The 17,971-nt window shown below is 42.2% G+C and overlaps 2 protein-coding genes across 7 annotated transcripts in view; one reads left to right on the top strand and one right to left on the bottom strand.

The window, feature by feature from the left end:
- LOC130282164 (uncharacterized) overlaps positions 1-17,971 on the top strand; it is a 77,218-nt gene that overhangs the window by 22,671 nt on the left and 36,576 nt on the right. The window lies entirely within an intron of this gene.
- Positions 1-17,971, bottom strand: part of KIF20B (kinesin family member 20B) — a 126,919-nt gene that overhangs the window by 108,048 nt on the left and 900 nt on the right. For 4 of the 6 annotated variants that reach the window (XM_056530127.1, XM_056530128.1, XM_056530130.1 and 1 more), the window contains exons 2-5: positions 14,857-15,023; positions 10,084-10,173; positions 9,889-10,008; positions 9,645-9,783 (exon numbers count right to left, since the gene is read on the bottom strand). In XM_056530127.1, coding sequence (XP_056386102.1) covers positions 9,645-9,783; positions 9,889-10,008; positions 10,084-10,173; positions 14,857-15,023 — 516 coding nt within the window. Of the gene's footprint in view, positions 1-9,644; positions 9,784-9,888; positions 10,009-10,083; positions 10,174-14,856; positions 15,024-16,760; positions 16,904-17,971 lie in introns of all 6 variants that reach the window. The other 2 variants (XM_056530131.1, XM_056530132.1) reach the window with 1 other exon arrangement.

Here is a 17,971-nt window from a genome sequence, read left to right as displayed (position 1 = left end):
TCTGCTTCAATGGGTGGAGGGATCGCTTGGTGGGGGAGAGATCAATCTTCAACTAAGGCAACAGCTGTAGGCACCCTGATTGAAAATCACAGGTCTTTTGAATGGATGCAGCTCATTTATGTTTCAATGGGTAGGGTGGCTGATTTGTGGAAGGAAGGGAAATGGAATTGTGGGATTTGTAGTCAAAAAGAAAAGTCAAACAGGAAATACCAGTTGACAGAAAGCTAGCCACAGTGTTATGTTAATCTCACAACATAGCCATTTAGCCCCAAGACCAGCGCAGATCCTTCCTAAGCATGTCCATTACTGTCTGTGGGGTATGTACTAAAATCACCTTATGGTGGAGAACCCCTTTAATTTTCAGCACTGTTATAACCTTATATACACACACAGGAGATACACACACGACCAGATAACACATCAAAAATGACAGGGCCTATAGCATCACCTCTGCTCAAAACTATTGACAACGGCTGTAACCTAATTGTGAAACCAATTGTGATAATGAAACAAATTGTTGTAGCAACGGCATAACAAGCAAGAAGCATGAAATGCAATCTTCAATGAAAAGCTGCGGAAACCGATCAAGAACTCGATTACCAGCTCTCTGATGGATCATTTACAAGGGAGATTGTATGGTTTGTAGCGGAGCTGCTAAAAGACAGCTTTACATAAGTTCAGAAGCAATGTCTCACTTCACAGCTTGGCCTGAAGATCTAACAAGTTACATCATACAACAAATGCAAGAGCTACTCTTAAAGTTTGGAAATTTTCATATAGAGATAAAAGGAAAGGCTTAAACAGAATCAAAGGCAATAACCGAGAAACAGCTTGTTGTGATGCCCAAGCTCTTTCATATGAAATATACAAATAGACTGATTTACCAGCTAAACAAGACACAAAGAGAATGTATCACTTAGATTTGTTTATTACTGACTAGAGCCAGATACTGAAATGTTCTTTTCTATTTTCTGATTGTCATTCTCTTTTTCATTCTTTGCATAATAAATTTTTGTAACAATTTTATTTTTAACTTTTTATTTATTTTATTATTATTTTTTCATAATTTTGTAATGGGAATCACATGCACATTGCAACAACAATAACGGGGTGTTCAGAGGACATCCGTCAGCCTTCTGTACAATCCATTGTTTCCCAACCAGGGTGCTCCAGCTGTTGCAAAACTACAACTCTCAGCATGCCCAGCACTCAAAGTGTATGGAGGGGGCAGCGGCCCCCAACTGACCGCAGAGCCCGAGGTCGCACGTTCGCATTACATAATTGAGCCCCGCCCCCTTATCTAATCCTCCCTGAGGACGCAACTACACATAACACAAGAAGACAGGGGGAGAGAAAGGATGTCCACAGCTTGGCACACAGCTCCTCCCCTCCCCCGCACACAGCTCTATCCCTTCCCCTGCTCTTTCTTCACAGGACCTAATCCACCACGGGGAGGCTGTATGCTTGCACGGGGAAAACACAGAGCAGGGGGGGAGGGGAGAGAGGAGAGGACGTCCGGTGTGAGGGGAGATTTTCAAACCCATGTAACCTCACACCGGCCGGGACTACAGCTCTGATGTCCACTCATGGTGGCTCAGGTGAGGAGGCAGAGAATGCAGGCAGCGGCAGGAAAGGTGGTTGTATATGTAGGGGGTGAGTGTATGTGTGATGTGTGCGATGTGTATGTAATGGATAATGTGTAATGTGTATGTAATGTATACTGTGTGTATGATGTCTGTGTATACTGTGTGTATGATGTCTGTCTATGTGTGATGTGTATGTAATGGATAATGTGTGTATGATGTCTGTCTATGTGTGATGTGTATGTAACGTATAATGTGTGTGATGTGTATGTAATGTATGATGTCTGTCTATGTGTGATGTGTATGTAATGTATACTGTGTGTATGATGTCTGTGTATACTGTGTGTATGATGTCTGTCTATGTGTGATGTGTATGTAATGTATGATGTCTGTCTGTGTGATGTGTATGTAATGGATAATGTGTGTATGATGTCTGTCTATGTGTGATGTGTATGTAACGTATAATGTGTGTGATGTGTATGTAATGTATGATGTCTGTCTATGTGTGATGTGTATGTAATGTATACTGTGTGTATGATGTCTGTCTGTGATGTGTATGTAATGTATAATGTGTGTGATGTGTATGTAATGTATGATGTCTGTCTATGTGTGATGTGTATGTAATGTATACTGTGTGTATGATGTCTGTGTATACTGTGTGTATGATGTCTGTCTATGTGTGATGTGTATGTAATGTATGATGTCTGTCTGTGTGATGTGTATGTAATGGATAATGTGTGTATGATGTCTGTCTATGTGTGATGTGTATGTAACGTATAATGTGTGTGATGTGTATGTAATGTATGATGTCTGTCTATGTGTGATGTGTATGTAATGTATACTGTGTGTATGATGTCTGTCTGTGATGTGTATGTAATGTATAATGTGTGTGATGTGTATGTAATGTATGATGTGTGTGATGTGTATGTAATGTATGATGTCTGTCTATGTGTGATGTGTATGTATGTATGTATGTGATGTATGATGTGGGGTGGGCAGCGGTGTACGTATAGTGTGAGTGTATGTGTGATGTGTGTATGTAATATATGATGTGGGGGGAGGGCAGTGGCGGGTGTGTGATGTGTGCATATGTATGGTGCGAGTGTATATGTGTATGATGTATCTGTGATGTGTGTATGTAATGTATGATGTGGGGGGGGGGGGGGGGGAAGGGCACTGCAGTTGTGCCATCTAATTTTATTTATTTTTAGTGTCTTCTAGCCACCCGCACTAAATTGCACCCCCAGAATCCCGCTCCTTCATACTCACCCGCCGACCAAGAGCCCCACGGATGGACGCAAACACACCCGAACCAAAACTACAACTCCCAGCATGTTACACCATAACCTAAACTGTAGAACTATAAAGTGTAACATGCTGGGAGTTGTAGTTTTGGTTCGGGTCAGCTGCAGAGCCATAGGCTGCATCAGGGCATGCTGGGTGTTGTAGTTACTAACTGTAATTCCCAGTATTCCTTGACACATCCTATGGCTCTGCAGCTGACACGAACCAAAACTACAACTCCCAGCATGTCCTACAATAACCTTAACTGTCCTACTATACAGTGGAACATGCTGCAACACCCACACAACCATAGGCTGTATCAGGGCATGCTGGGAGTTATAGTCATCTAGGAACTAAATGCAACTTCCAGCATTTTCTGACACAAAATGCAGCACATAAACTGGAGACGCAGAACACCCGAGTAACACATAAGTCCCTATGAAGACTGAAAAATAGTGATTAAAATATTTTACAAAGTGCGTAAATATGTGAATAAGCCCCTTTCCTAATAAAAGTTTCCAATTTTCTTTAAATAAAAATAATGTACAAAAATAAACATAAGTGATATCGCTGCATGTGGAAATGTCCAGACTATTAAAATATAATGTTAATTAAACCGTACGGTGAACGGTGTAAATGTAAAAAAATAGTCCAGAATTGTTCATTTTTGGTCACTTCATATGAGAAATTTTTTTATGGTGATCAAAAAGTTACATCTAGACTTTTCTGGGCTTGTCTCGGGCGTAAAAGGAGCTACAGCTCTCCCCCCGCTAATAGTCTGGCATAATAGTCTGTCCCTTGGACAAGTTTTTTATTTTTTTATTATTTTTTTTTTTATTTCCACACCCCTGTTGCAGTATATAAGCACTTACTCATATTATATCTGGAGTCTATGCTCTTGTTTTCAGAGAGGTCACAGATAAATAATAAATATTACAGGAGATCTATATACTGCATCCGATTGCACATGTCCATAGACCTCTATTGCAACATCCCCATATATGCACTTGATATAGTTGCGCACATATTCATACAGCAATTCTATAGTCTCAGGTGTAATTCGTATCCATACAGTCACATAAACTCCAACTGTTCACCGCATGTGAGTACATCCTTTATCATATAGACTTCTAGGACAACGCTGCTCCCATAAGTAATATCCTGATATTCTGTTATATAGGCCCAGATCTCATGGATGTAGTCTATAGCAGCATATACTGTATATTAGTTATAGTCCAAAGTCTTATTGCACATACCAGTGATTGCACAGTACATAGTCTATATTGCACCTAGGGTTAGTATTGCCTCTTCCCCCCCCCCCAAAAAAAGTGCTGGTTATATGATTGACATCCCATCAGTGCAATGTGCATATAAGGTGCTGCAATGTTAAAAGGGGTTATCCAGGGAGAAAAAACATTTTTTTATATGAGGTAGCTTGGGGGTGTAGGGTAGGTAGAGTGTAGCTGTGCAGTGATGAAAGGGTGTTGGATTAACACATAACAGTCATGACACCAGGGCGCAGATATATATATCCCACCGCACCCGTTCCAGGAACGACAGGGAGGAACAAAGGACTGTCCACAACCGGAATCTTAGTAAACTGAAGATAACTTTATGGAAGATTTTATGCAGGTTAAATGTAGTAACAGTCTTTACAGAGGACCGGACTTTAGGCTTCTCACAGGTTTGGCTGGGACCCTGCAGGGAACAAGCTTGAAGTAATGGCTTTATGCTGTCCCACTGGATTTAGGGGAATTGTTTAGGTCCAGCAGTCACGCAGGATTAGGATTGAGTTAGACTGAACTCACGGTTTTGTATTCGGCTGCAGTTAGCAGGCTTCAGGCCCAGATTTGTCTTTAAGGTATACACGGAACTCCTCTCTCTCTCTCTCTCTCTGCTAGTCCGGAACCCAAGAGGGAAAGAGATGTTACTGCTTTGCAGTACAGGAACTAAGAGCGAGGATTGGATAACAGCGCCCTTATATCTTAAGGGGCGGGCTTCCAGCTTATTGGTCCCCCAGACCTGTCAGTCCTAATACAAAGCATTATGGTACAACATGTGACATGATCACCTGACCTGAAAGGTCCTTAAACTTAGCAGAACAATATAATTATTAATCATCTGACCTAAGGTCCTGGAAGCAACGTTTATACTACACAATATATATATATATATATATATATATATATATATATATATATATATATATATATATATATATATATATATATATATATATATATATATATATAAATAATATAATATAATATACACACACAAAATTGAAGGAGGAAGAGGCGACTAGGGGTTATGCCACCAAGAGCATCCTATAAGTACGGAGGAACTCTGACTTTGGGGACTTATAATACAAGGTACAGTACGAGTACAGTACCAGGACACCACATATATCCATCAACTAGCTCAAGAAAGTTAAACAGATTTGTAAATTAGTATAATCAAGACGTTCGGCACTGCTTACTTCTGTACCTTCAGCGGGCGGACTCAATCAATCACTGTTGCGGCAATGAGTATGGTGGTGCTCAGACACATATAAGAAGTAACCTTGGTGCACTTGATAGAAGAATGAAAAAGTCGGCACTCACCAGATTTGTAAATTACTTCTATAAAAAAAAAATCTTAATCCTTTCAGTACTTATGAGCTGCTGAAGTTGAGTTGTTCTTTTCTGTCTAAGTGCTCTCTGAACTCAGGAACTGTCCAGCATAGAAGCAAATCCCCAAACAAAACCTCTTCTACTCTGCAGTTCCCGAGACAAGCAGAGAGCACTGTTGCCAAACAGAAAACAACTCGATTTCAGCAGCTGATAATTATTGGAAGGGTTAAGACAATAGAATTTACAGATCTGTTTAACTTTCTGGAGCCAGTTGATATAAAGAAAAAAAAAATTTAATAAAAAATAAAGAAAAAACATTTTCCCTGGAATACCCCTTTAATATAAAAAAAAAATAAATAAAATCTGTGGTCCCAAGCTTGCTTCATTGATGTATCCGAGATGCCATCGCCATCCGTGTTATGTGTCGCCACCGCCGCCGTCCGTGTCATGTCTGATACTCGCTACAGCAGGAGCTGTTTATGCTAAACGATTGCTGTTGTAATCAAGATTCCTGATGAACCCAACAGAGGGAAACGCATTGAATCTGAATACAGGAGGACAGAAGTAGCCACACTGGAATCTTGGATACATCAATGAAGCAAGCTCGGGACTACAGTTTTTTTTTTTATTAACATTGCAGCACCTTATATGCACATTGCACTGATGGGATGTCAATCATATAACCAGCACTTTTTTTTTTTTGGGGGGGGGGGGGGGGGGGGGGAGAGGCAATACTAACCCTATGTGCAATATAGACTATGTACTGTGCAATCACTGGTATGTGCAATAAGACTTTGGACTATAACTAATATACAGTATATGCTGCTATAGACTACATCCATGAGATCTGGGCCTATATAACAGAATATCAGGATATTCCTTATGGGAGCAGCGTTGTCCTAGAAGTCTATATGATAAAGGATGTACACACATGCGGTGAACAGTTGGAGTTTATGTGACTGTATGGATACGAATTACACCTGAGACTATAGAATTGCTGTATGAATATGTGCGCAACTATATCAAGTGCATATATGGGGATGTTGCAATAGAGGTCTATGGACATGTGCAATCGGATGCAGTATATAGATCTCCTGTAATATTTATTATTTATCTGTGACCTCTCTGAAAACAAGAGCATAGACTCCAGATATAATATGAGTAAGTGCTTATATTCTGCAATATAGCGTGGACACTATGATGGCAGCATAATTGTATATATGTTTGACAATATAATTTGAGCTTTTTTATCGGTGGATTATTAAACGTTATGTTTTAAATCTCACTTTCTATCAGTGCGAGATATATCGCTATATGAGAAAACCCTATGATTTGGATGTGTAATACCACATACCAGTGCAAAATTAGCTCCTAAACCCCCAGCATAAAGCATTTGGCGTCAACTACACTATGCCAGTGACAAAATGTATGTCAGATGACACTAAAGTGTTAAAAGTAGATCTAAACCTTCTTTTTCAAACCAATTTAGATATCATGTTAGTCAGTGTAATCTACAGAACAGTTTCCATGGAGACAGAGCGCCATCTTGTGCCGAAGCTTAAGAACATACTAATACGTACATTCCAGTACTGAATTAACACCACTTAGACAGCATAAGCAGAAGACAATACTGGATTAACAATAATAAAAATATATGCATCACTAGGAGTCACTAGGTACATTTGCATAGACATTTTTTATTTGCTTTATATTAAAACGTGATCTTGAGTTTATTAAGAGGTGTGGAGAGGCTAAGTTATGCAAATTAAAAATGAACAGGGTATTCTAGTCTAGGACTATGGTAAAAATAGGCGATACTTACCTTCCCAGTCCACTGCAGCTGCCATTACCAGTACCATCCACCGCCCCCCAGAAGTTTCACCAAAATACCCCTTTAAGATCATTATTTGCGATCAATGAGAAGATTCTTGTTTACATTCAGTGGCAGCAAACCCCTATAATCATTACTGCACACAGCTGAGAAGTGTATACAGTCTATGCAATGCTCTAGACCCGTGGTCTCCAACCTGCGGACCTCCAGATGTTGCAAAACTACAAATCCCAGCATGCACGGACAGCCGTTGGCTGTCCGGGCATGCTGGGAGTTGTAGTTTTGCAACATCTGGAGGTCCGCAGGTTGGAGACCACGGGTCTAGATAAATGCATTAGAAGATCAGCAGCAAAAGACTACCATTGCAGTCTATTATAGTGTATCAGGATGTAGTCCAGGATGTGTAGCTTGCAGAGCATTAACTATACTGAACTCGCTATATAGAGCGCAGAGTCTGAATGTAAACATTTGGGGGACATTTATCAAGGTATTTAGAGCCTTTTTTTTGCTAACTCCGGGCGCACTTTGTGCGACTTTTGTAGGTAAGCAAGAAGCTACGAATAGCCTTACCTAAGCAAATTTCAGTTTAGACTTTGCAGTGGTTACGAATTTATGATGTGCGAAAGTGGCACGTAGGCAAAACAAAGCCACAAACCCCTTACAAAACGTTGCAAGTCTACTCCAGGTCTGACCTGGAGTACAAAACTCCCGTACGTGAGCAAAACTAACAATCGCTTAAGTCTCAGCTGCAACTTTTGTTTTGCTTATGTGCTCCAAAACTTATCAACCCCCTGTGATAGTATGAAAAATATGTAGCACATAAGGGGGGGGGGGGTGTAAGAGGGGAGGAGAGGAAAAATAATAAATAAATAAAAGAGCCTTTAGATCAAAGCAAACAATTATAAATCTTGAAGTAAAGAGGAGTAGTAGAAAAAGTCGGCAGACTCACCAAAGACTTCTTTTCCAGGGTAATTTCTTTATTTCATACTCACATATAAAAGGTGGATACAAAAGGTGGGAGAGGGATCACAGTGGGGGGTATTCACTGTCTGGCGACAGACTCTGTTTCGCTCGGTGCTCGAGCTTCTTCTGGCCTGAACAACTAGGAATAGTAGGCTGGTTCTTATACAGGTGGGTTCACAGGTCTAATTTCTTAGCACCTCCCAACTGTAGTGACGTCTGGTGTGAAGGCGTTAGCTTAAAAACAAGCATAGATTACGCTTTCCGTATACCTTCTGTCATAAGAAAACAGCTTATTATGTTAAAAATAAGAAGAGTGATTTTAAAAACAAGGGGCGTAATCCACTTTGTCATTCAAGCCTAAAGGACCTGTTTCTGCGGTATGGATAATCCAATATGTTTCTCGCTGCAACAGGAGGCGGTTGAGATCAATACCTGGTCTATATTTAACTCTCTCCACTCCGGAAAAAGTAAGTACTTCTGGTTTTCCCCCGTGGGCTTCCACTACATGGGATATTAGGCGGGGTGCCCCTTTAAGTGTGCGCAGTGAGTACATATGCTCACGTATTCTTGCGCATAACTGACGAATAGTTTTTCCAATGTAGTAGAAGCCACACGGGCAGTAAATAACATATACTACATGTTTGGTACGGCATGTTATTAAATCTGTAACAGTGTGGGTTATTGAGCCCATTCGCATCGTTTTCAATTGTGCATTAAATTTGCAAAAATTACAGGACTTACAGGCATAATTCCCTTTTGGTATAGAACTTTCTAACCATGTTACCTCTTTTTTAGGGGATGTTTTTCGACAGAATATCGCCTATTGATTTGTTTTTTCTGTATGAAATAAGTGGTTTGCGGCTGGCTACCTGTTTTTAAGCTAACGCCTTCACACCAGACGTCACTACAGTTGGGAGGTGCTAAGAAATTAGACCTGTGAACCCACCTGTATAAGAACCAGCCTACTATTCCTAGTTGTTCAGGCCAGAAGAAGCTCGAGCACCGAGCGAAACAGAGTCTGTCGCCAGACAGTGAATACCCCCCACTGTGATCCCTCTCCCACCTTTTGTATCCACCTTTTATATGTGAGTATGAAATAAAGAAATTACCCTGGAAAAGAAGTCTTTGGTGAGTCTGCCGACTTTTTCTACTACTCCTCTTTACTTCAAGATTTGTGATTTACTACTCACAGTCAGAGCACCACCAACACTTCGGGGAACACTCCAACACGTCCCTTAGTCCAAATACGTGAGAATATCAGCAGCAGTGCCGGACATTACACTCTTTGTTTAAACAATTATAAATGTTCCCCTATGTGGAGATAATGAATTTATATACTGTTTACATATATATCTATCTCTGCTTTCTTACCTTGGAATGTAAATGTTTTGCCTGCGTTAGTAACACCATAGGTAAATATCAGCCGATTCTGTCCTTTCATGAAATCAGTCACTTGTTTCTTTATAGTCCCCTCAAAAAACTGGCTTTGTGTAGTCTCAGGGCCAAACACCTGTTTCAAAAATAGAACAACTAATATTTGACATAATCCATTACAAAGCAATACAGTTTCATAGCAAGAACATTTTCCACTAATATTCAGGAGAACGTTTCTTACCTGAGTAAATGAGAACTTCTGAGCCATTGAACCGCCACCTCTGTCACTCAGCCGAATTGCCTGTGAACTGAGAGGAGCTTTCACCAGGACACTACAGGGATCAGGAATACTGACACAATCCTAAGAAAAGGACCACATTAGCATCATTCTAATACAATAAAAGATACAGGTCACCCACAGCTACATGACACTCACCTGGGACTCTTTTTGCTCAATCTCAGATCCAGTAAAAGGTCGCACACGAAGGAAAACCTGCATGGGCTCTTTAGCATCCAAGGAGCTTTTCTAGAAGCAAATGATGTACAAGCAGACTGATCAGTGGTTGTTTCTAAACCTCACTACTGTATACAGCCCTAAAGGGAACTGATGGATGCCAAGTATAGTGGCCTTAAAGGGGTACTCCGGCGCTAAGACATCTTATCCCCTATCCAAAGGATAGGGGATAAGATGCCTGATTGCGGGGGTCCCGGTTGCATTGAGCGTGACGTCACACGGGGGCAGAGCCATGACGTCACTATGCTCCGTCCCCGTGATAAGATCACAGGGGTCCCCAGCGGCGGGACCCCTGCGATCAGGCATCTTATCCCCTATCCTTTGGATAGGGGATAAGATGTCTTCGCGCCGGAGTACCCCTTTAATATCATTAGAGTCAAAGGTTAAATCTGAGGCACAGCTATGATTTTACCATGACCACATCTGCACAAGCCTAATCTGTTATAGGATTGCACTAATATCTTTACCTTATGTGACATCATTGCCCTGTGTCTTCTGCAATAACACAATCCATTGTGGTCAGTTATTGCTTGCCCAAAATCATTTCAATACTTTAAGCTCATACAGGCCAATTTTTAGACTCAATGTAAATCTGCTATTTGACTAAAATAAATAAATAAAATGAATGAATGAATGAATGAATAAATGCCATCAGAGAGTACACTAGCCAATCAACCTGTCTAAAAGTGTCTCTTTGTTGCCCATAACCAACCACAGCTCAGCTTTTTTTTTTACCTGAGCTGGGATTGGTTGTTATTGGTAATGGTCTCCTGACGCTCCTGTCTTATTCCTGTTTCCGAGATGAGACCTTGGTGCAGGACCTGATTACTTCTTGTCCTGCCTTGGTCAGTGATTAGCTGAGAAGGCAGGTCCTGCACCAAGCTCTTGTCTATGAAAACAGAAGCATCAGGAAACTGGATGGAAAAGAATGGGATCTGCAGTGGACTGGTGGTAGGCAAGCATGACCTTTTACCCCCTTCTATTTTTATACAGCCCCAGCAATACATAAGTTACATTTTCTTTTCTTTTTTTCCAACTGGTGCCAGAAAGTTAAACAGATTTGTAAATTAGCAAAGAGAAGATGTGATATTCGGCACTGCTCCTATTGGCTAGGCTGGATTGTACGGCGGGCGTGTGACTTGGATAAACCGATAGAGGTATGGTGGTGCTCTGACGTTTCAGCAAGGTATAAATCTTCAATGTAGTAAAGAATAGAATAACATCGGCACTCACCGGTCTTCTCTTAAAAAAGGCTTTTTTATTGATACATACTCACAACATGAAATGCAGTAAGGGAGAGGGACCCGTGCAGGGGGGGGTACGTAGTAGGCGACAGATTCTGTTTCACTCGTTATACGAGCTTCATCCGGCCATATCTACCTGGATTTCTGTGCTGCTTCTTATACAGGTGGGCGGCCAATCGTGAATGCTCCGGACCGCCCTCCTCTTCTGATGCACCTGGCGAGTTCTCGTTAGAGTCTCACCATTGGCTAACCATCGCCATTTTTGTAAGTGCATCAGTATAAGAAAGCATATACTAAGACATGTGCATGTTAAAAACTGAAAATTTAAAAACATGGTGCATAATCAATTTTATCATTTAATCCGAGAGGACCAGCTGCTGCTGTTTGTATGATCCAATATGTTTCTCTTTGCAAGAGGTATTGATCCAGACTTATCCCCGGTTTGGGTTTAACCTTTTCTATCCCGGAGAATTTTAGATGATCCAATTGCCCCTTGTGGGCTTCCATCATATGGGCAACAAGACGCGGTGCTCCCTTCAAGGTACGGTCTTATTGCCCATATGATGGAAGCCCACAAGGGGCAATTGGATCATCTAAAATTCTCCGGGATAGAAAAGGTTAAACCCAAACCGGGGATAAGTCTGGATCAATACCTCTTGCAAAGAGAAACATATTGGATCATACAAACAGCAGCAGCTGGTCCTCTCGGATTAAATGATAAAATTGATTATGCACCATGTTTTTAAATTTTCAGTTTTTAACATGCACATGTCTTAGTATATGCTTTCTTATACTGATGCACTTACAAAAATGGCGATGGTTAGCCAATGGTGAGACTCTAACGAGAACTCGCCAGGTGCATCAGAAGAGGAGGGCGGTCTGGAGCATTCACGATTGGCCGCCCACCTGTATAAGAAGCAGCACAGAAATCCAGGTAGATATGGCCGGATGAAGCTCGTATAACGAGTGAAACAGAATCTGTCGCCTACTACGTACCCCCCCTGCACGGGTCCCTCTCCCTTACTGCATTTCATGTTGTGAGTATGTATCAATAAAGAAGCCTTTTTTAAGAGAAGACCGGTGAGTGCCGATGTTATTCTATTCTTTACTACATTGAAGATTTGTAAATTACTTCTATTTAATTTTTAATCCTTCCAGTACTTATTAGAGGCTGTATACTACAGAGGAAATTCTTTTCTTTTTGGATCCCTTTTCTGTCTTACCACATTGCTCTCTGCTTACACCACTGTCCATTTTTGGAACTGTCCAGAGCCGCATGTTTGCTATGGGGATTTTCTCCTGACTGGGGAGTTCCTGACATGGACAGAGGTGTCAGTGGAGAGCACTGTGGTCAGACAAAAAGGAAATTCAATAAGAAAAGTACTTCCTGTGGAGCATACAGCAGCTAATAAGTACTGGAAGGATTAAGATTTTTTAATAGAAGTCATTTACAAATCTATTTATCTTTCTGGCATCAGTTGATTTAAAAAATAAAAAGTTTTCCACCAGAGTACCCCTTTAAGGGTAGGGTCACATGGAACAGATTCCCAGGATATTTTACGCTGCAGATTCATGGATGATGGACCCCAGTGTGCCACCAGCTGTGCCTGCTTACAGTATCCTGTGAGTCGCTGTGCCCATACATAGTGTACTTGCACACATCGTGGCCTGGTTCAGGAAGCAGGGGGAGCTGCCGCAACATTTGCGAGTACACTGCGCATGCGTGCAGCGACTCGCAGATCGTTGTGGGTCTGCTCATAGCGGTGGATTGCAGCTTCGAGAAGGCACAGTTTGTGGCACACTGTAGGGTCCGGGATCAGCTGCGGATCCGTTCCGTGTGATCCTACCCTAAACCATCCTAAGCTGTAAGGAATAGTGTGGTAGGTAATCCAGTTTTATGTACAACAAATTCATAACTGTGGGGGGAGATTTATCAAAACTTAGGTAAATGAAAAGAAATGCAGTTGTGCATAGAATCAGATCGTTTTTTTTTTTTTTTTTTTTTAGAGAAAAACTCACTCACTCACCACTCTTCTTTATATCTAACATGCAGGATTTAAAGCTGCAGATTGAAAGCTGTATACATCGACAAAAGAACCAATTGTGTAAAATATTAAACATATCAAAATATAAGACATACATTTAAAATTACATGTGGGAAATATGAAAAATAAAAGGCACTGAAATGACGACTACAGAGAAGGGGAGATGGTACAGAGAGCACATGGAATACAGGGAACAATGATAGAATCAGATAGCGTAAAGATCACTCAAGGAGGTCATAGATATTAGTGGAGCAACATTACATTACCAATGGCTAAACATAAAAGACAATAGCTGAGAAACCATAGAACATCCTCACATCTGTGCTGCCAACCTACCAGCTCCAACCCCAGGTTGACAGCACACACGGCAGGATGTTCTATGGTTTCTCGGCTATTGTCTTGTATGTTTAGCCTTTGCTTTTGATCTGTTTACTTTACCAAGCATCTATATCACTCTCTCATTGTAATGTTGATCCACTAATATCTATGACCTCATTGATCTTTACGCTATCTGATTCTATCATTGTTCCCTGTATTCCATGTGCTCTCTGTACAAACTCCCCTTCTCTGTAGTCGTCATTTCAGTGCCTTTTGTTTTTAATATTTCCCACTGTAATTTTAAATGTATGTCTTATATTTTGCTATATGTTTAATAAAATTGAATAATTTACACAACTGGTTCTGTTTGTATAAATCTCCGGAGTGAACCAGTTGTGGCTTTGTTCTTTTTGCCAATTTTTTTGGTGGCGGTATATAGATTAAAAGCTGTGTTCAGTCATTTAGATTACATTGAAATCCGCAGCCTCAAATATGCTCAGGATACTGTACGTGTGGAAACAACCTGAGGATAGGGTCACACGTGCATATTTAGTTGCTGCGTATTTTCCTACCCATTGAAGTCATAGGGTAGCAAAGTCAGGGGCAGAAAATATGCAGCAAAAAATTACGGCATGTGTGACCAGATCCAAAAGCGCTAAGTGCGTCAGGAGAACACTTGGCATTGTCGTTCTATCAGTTCCTTTCCTGCTGTCAGTGTTTCCAGTTCACCATCCTGACATAAAATGCCCATTTAGCCAGTCACTGGCTGCAGCAGTGCCATACGACCCCCCCACCTCCAGTGACTGGCACACATTCTATGAGTTGGGAGGGATAAAGCAGAAGATAAGCAGCAAATAAATCAGCTTTTAAAAGGTAACATTTCTCTGGAATATCCCTTTAAACATTGTTGGTTACAGTCAGACTTATAGTGTGCACGGTCTATACACATTTTTGTTTATCTAATTGGAAGAGATGTTTCCCCTCTGGGAAGAGCTTTCCCTCATATGTGATGAATTCTCTTTTTTGTTAGAAGTATAAAGGTTATGAGAATGTGCAGACAGTGACAGCCAAAAACCTACAATTCTTACCAGGACAGAATCAGATTCTGTGTCCTCCAACAGTAAGAACCGTTCTGAGAGATTTGTTCTGATGTCATCTATTTCTTGTGGTCCATCCCTTTCTGGATAGGTTATACCTTCACCCAAATAAGAGGGTCTTGGAGCGGGGCGGTTCTCTTCAGATGGCTTCATTCTGACTGAGCGGTTCGGGGGGGGGGGGGGGGGGGAACAAAAACAAGGGTTTTATATAAACATTACAGATCTAAGTGTAAGGTGAACAGTACAGTAACTGAATAATCGTACAATATGGTCCACATCAAGGAGGCACACGACACATCCGACATACAAGACAGACCTGCAATGCGGCCATGTGCCTATATGAAGATACAAAGACTTTACAACTTTCAAATCTTAAATTTTTTTCTTTTAAATTGAAGTCCATTGAAACACAAAACAACCATAGAGCCATTACCTTATTTTGTATGCCTCAACTTTATTGTAAAAAACCTGCTGCGATGACAATATTGTGACACGCTCAGCATTACAATGTCTAGCTGTAGTCTAGGGCCCTATTGTGACACGCTCAGCATTCCATTACAATGTCTAGCTGTAGTCTAGGACCCTATTGTGACACGCTGAGCATTCCATTACAATGTCTAGCTGTAGTCTAGGACCCTATTGTGACACGCTCAGCATTCCATTACATTGTCTAGTTGTAGTCTAGGGCCCTATTGTGACACGCTCAGCATTACAATGTCTAGCTGTAGTCTAGGGCCCTATTGTGACACGCTCAGCATTCCATTACAATGTCTAGCTGTAGTCTAGGGCCCTATTGTGACACGCTCAGCATTCCATTACAATGTCTAGCTGTAGTCTAGGGCCCTATTGTGACACGCTCAGCATTACAATGTCTAGCTGTAGTCTAGGGCCCTATTGTGACACGCTCAGCATTCCATTACAATGTCTAGCTGTAGTCTAGGACCCTATTGTGACACGCTCAGCATTCCATTACATTGTCTAGCTGTAGTCTAGGGCCCTATTGTGACACGCTCAGCATTCCATTACAATGTCTAGCTGTAGTCTAGGACCCTATTGTGACACGCTCAGCATTCCATTACATTGTCTAGTTGTAGTCTAGGGCCCTATTGTGACACGCTCAGCATTACAATGTCTAGCTGTAGTCTAGGGCCCTATTGTGACACGCTCAGCATTCCATTACAATGTCTAGCTGTAGTCTAGGGCCCTATTGTGACACGCTCAGCATTCCATTACAATGTCTAGCTGTAGTCTAGGGCCCTATTGTGACACGCTCAGCATTACAATGTCTAGCTGTAGTCTAGGGCCCTATTGTGACACGCTCAGCATTCCATTACAATGTCTAGCTGTAGTCTAGGACCCTATTGTGACACGCTCAGCATTCCATTACATTGTCTAGCTGTAGTCTAGGGCCCTATTGTGACACGCTCAGCATTCCATTACATTGTCTAGCTGTAGTCTAGGGCCCTATTGTGACACGCTCAGCATTCCATTACAATGTCTAGCTGTAGTCTAGGACCCTATTGTGACACGCTCAGCATTCCATTACAATGTCTAGCTGTAGTCTAGGGCCCTATTGTGACACGCTCAGCATTACAATGTCTAGCTGTAGTGTAGGGCCCTATTGTGACACGCTCAGCATTACAATGTCTAGTTGTAGTCTAGGGCCCTATTGTGACATGCTCAGCATTCCATTACAATGTCTAGTTGTAGTCTAGGGCCCTATTGTGACATGCTCAGCATTCCATTACAATGTCTAGTTGTAGTCTAGGGCCCTATTGTGACACGCTCAGCATTCCATTACAATGTCTAGCTGTAGTCTAGGGCCCTATCGTGACACGCTCAGCATTCCAAACAATGTCTAGCTGTAGTCTAGGGCCCCATGGTGACCCGCTTACCTCAGAGGATGACAGTTGACCACCACAGCCAATCAGCAGTCTCGGTGGTGAACCTCCCTAACCAGGAGTACGGGGAGTCATAGCAAGGCTTCTGATAGAAAGCAGCAGATACCTGACACTGGAGCACTGACTGAAGACCAATGCTGAACACCGGAGGCAGAATGATGGGGGAGGTCAGTGTGGGAACAGAGGTAGAGGTAATTAAAAACAGTAAACTGTTTTTGTTTTGTTTTCTTAAAAATAAAAAATAGATGAGGGGGGGACCCCTACGACTGTGACACAGGGAGAGATGGGGGGGGGGACCCAGACGACTGTGACACAGGGAGAGATGGGGGGGGGACCCAGACGACTGTGACACAGGGAGAGATGGGGGGACCCAGACGACTGTGACACAGGGAGAGATGGGGGGGGACCCAGATGACTGTGACACAGAGAGATATATGGGGGGGACCCAGACTGTGACACAGGGAGAGATATGGGGGGGGACCCAGACGACTGTGACACAGGGAGAGATATGGGGGGGGGACCCAGACGACTGTGACACAGGGGGAGATATGGGGGGGGACCCAGACGACTGTGACACAGGGGGAGATATGGGGGGGGGACCCAGACGACTGTGACACAGGGGGAGATATGGGGGGGACCCAGACAACTGACACAGGGAGAGATATGGGGGGGGGGACCCAGACGACTGTGACACAGGGAGAGATATGGGGGGGGGGACCCAGACGACTGTGACACAGGGAGAGATATGGGGGGGGGACCCAGATGACTGTGACACAGGGGGAGATATGGGGGGGGGACCCAGACGACTGTGACACAGGGAGAGATATGGGGGGGGGACCCAGATGACTGTGACACAGGAAGAGATGGGGGGGGGACGTAGACCCAGACGACTGTGACAATGTCCATCTACAGTCTAGGGCCTAAAACAAACGCTTGTTCACACAGTACATTTAAAAAAAAGTTCTAATGGAAAACTGATTTTTGTAACAAGAGAAATGCACAGAAATGACATGTTACTGTAACATCAGGAGATCTGAACCTTTATTAACCCCTTTCCCTGTATTATCTGTAAATACTTGAGAAGACAAATACTCTGAGTATACAGGGAACACACCCTGGTGGAGCACTGGAATGCACTGGCAGAGATCCAAACATTCCATACTGTAATACCTTTTATATAAAATGGTTCCCCAAATTATGACGCC

This window comes from Hyla sarda, chromosome 7, assembly GCF_029499605.1.
Source record: "Hyla sarda isolate aHylSar1 chromosome 7, aHylSar1.hap1, whole genome shotgun sequence".
Lineage (NCBI taxonomy): Eukaryota > Metazoa > Chordata > Amphibia > Anura > Hylidae > Hyla > Hyla sarda.
The sequence above is the reverse complement of the archived record's forward strand: the minus strand, read 5'-3'. Positions and strand labels throughout refer to the sequence as shown.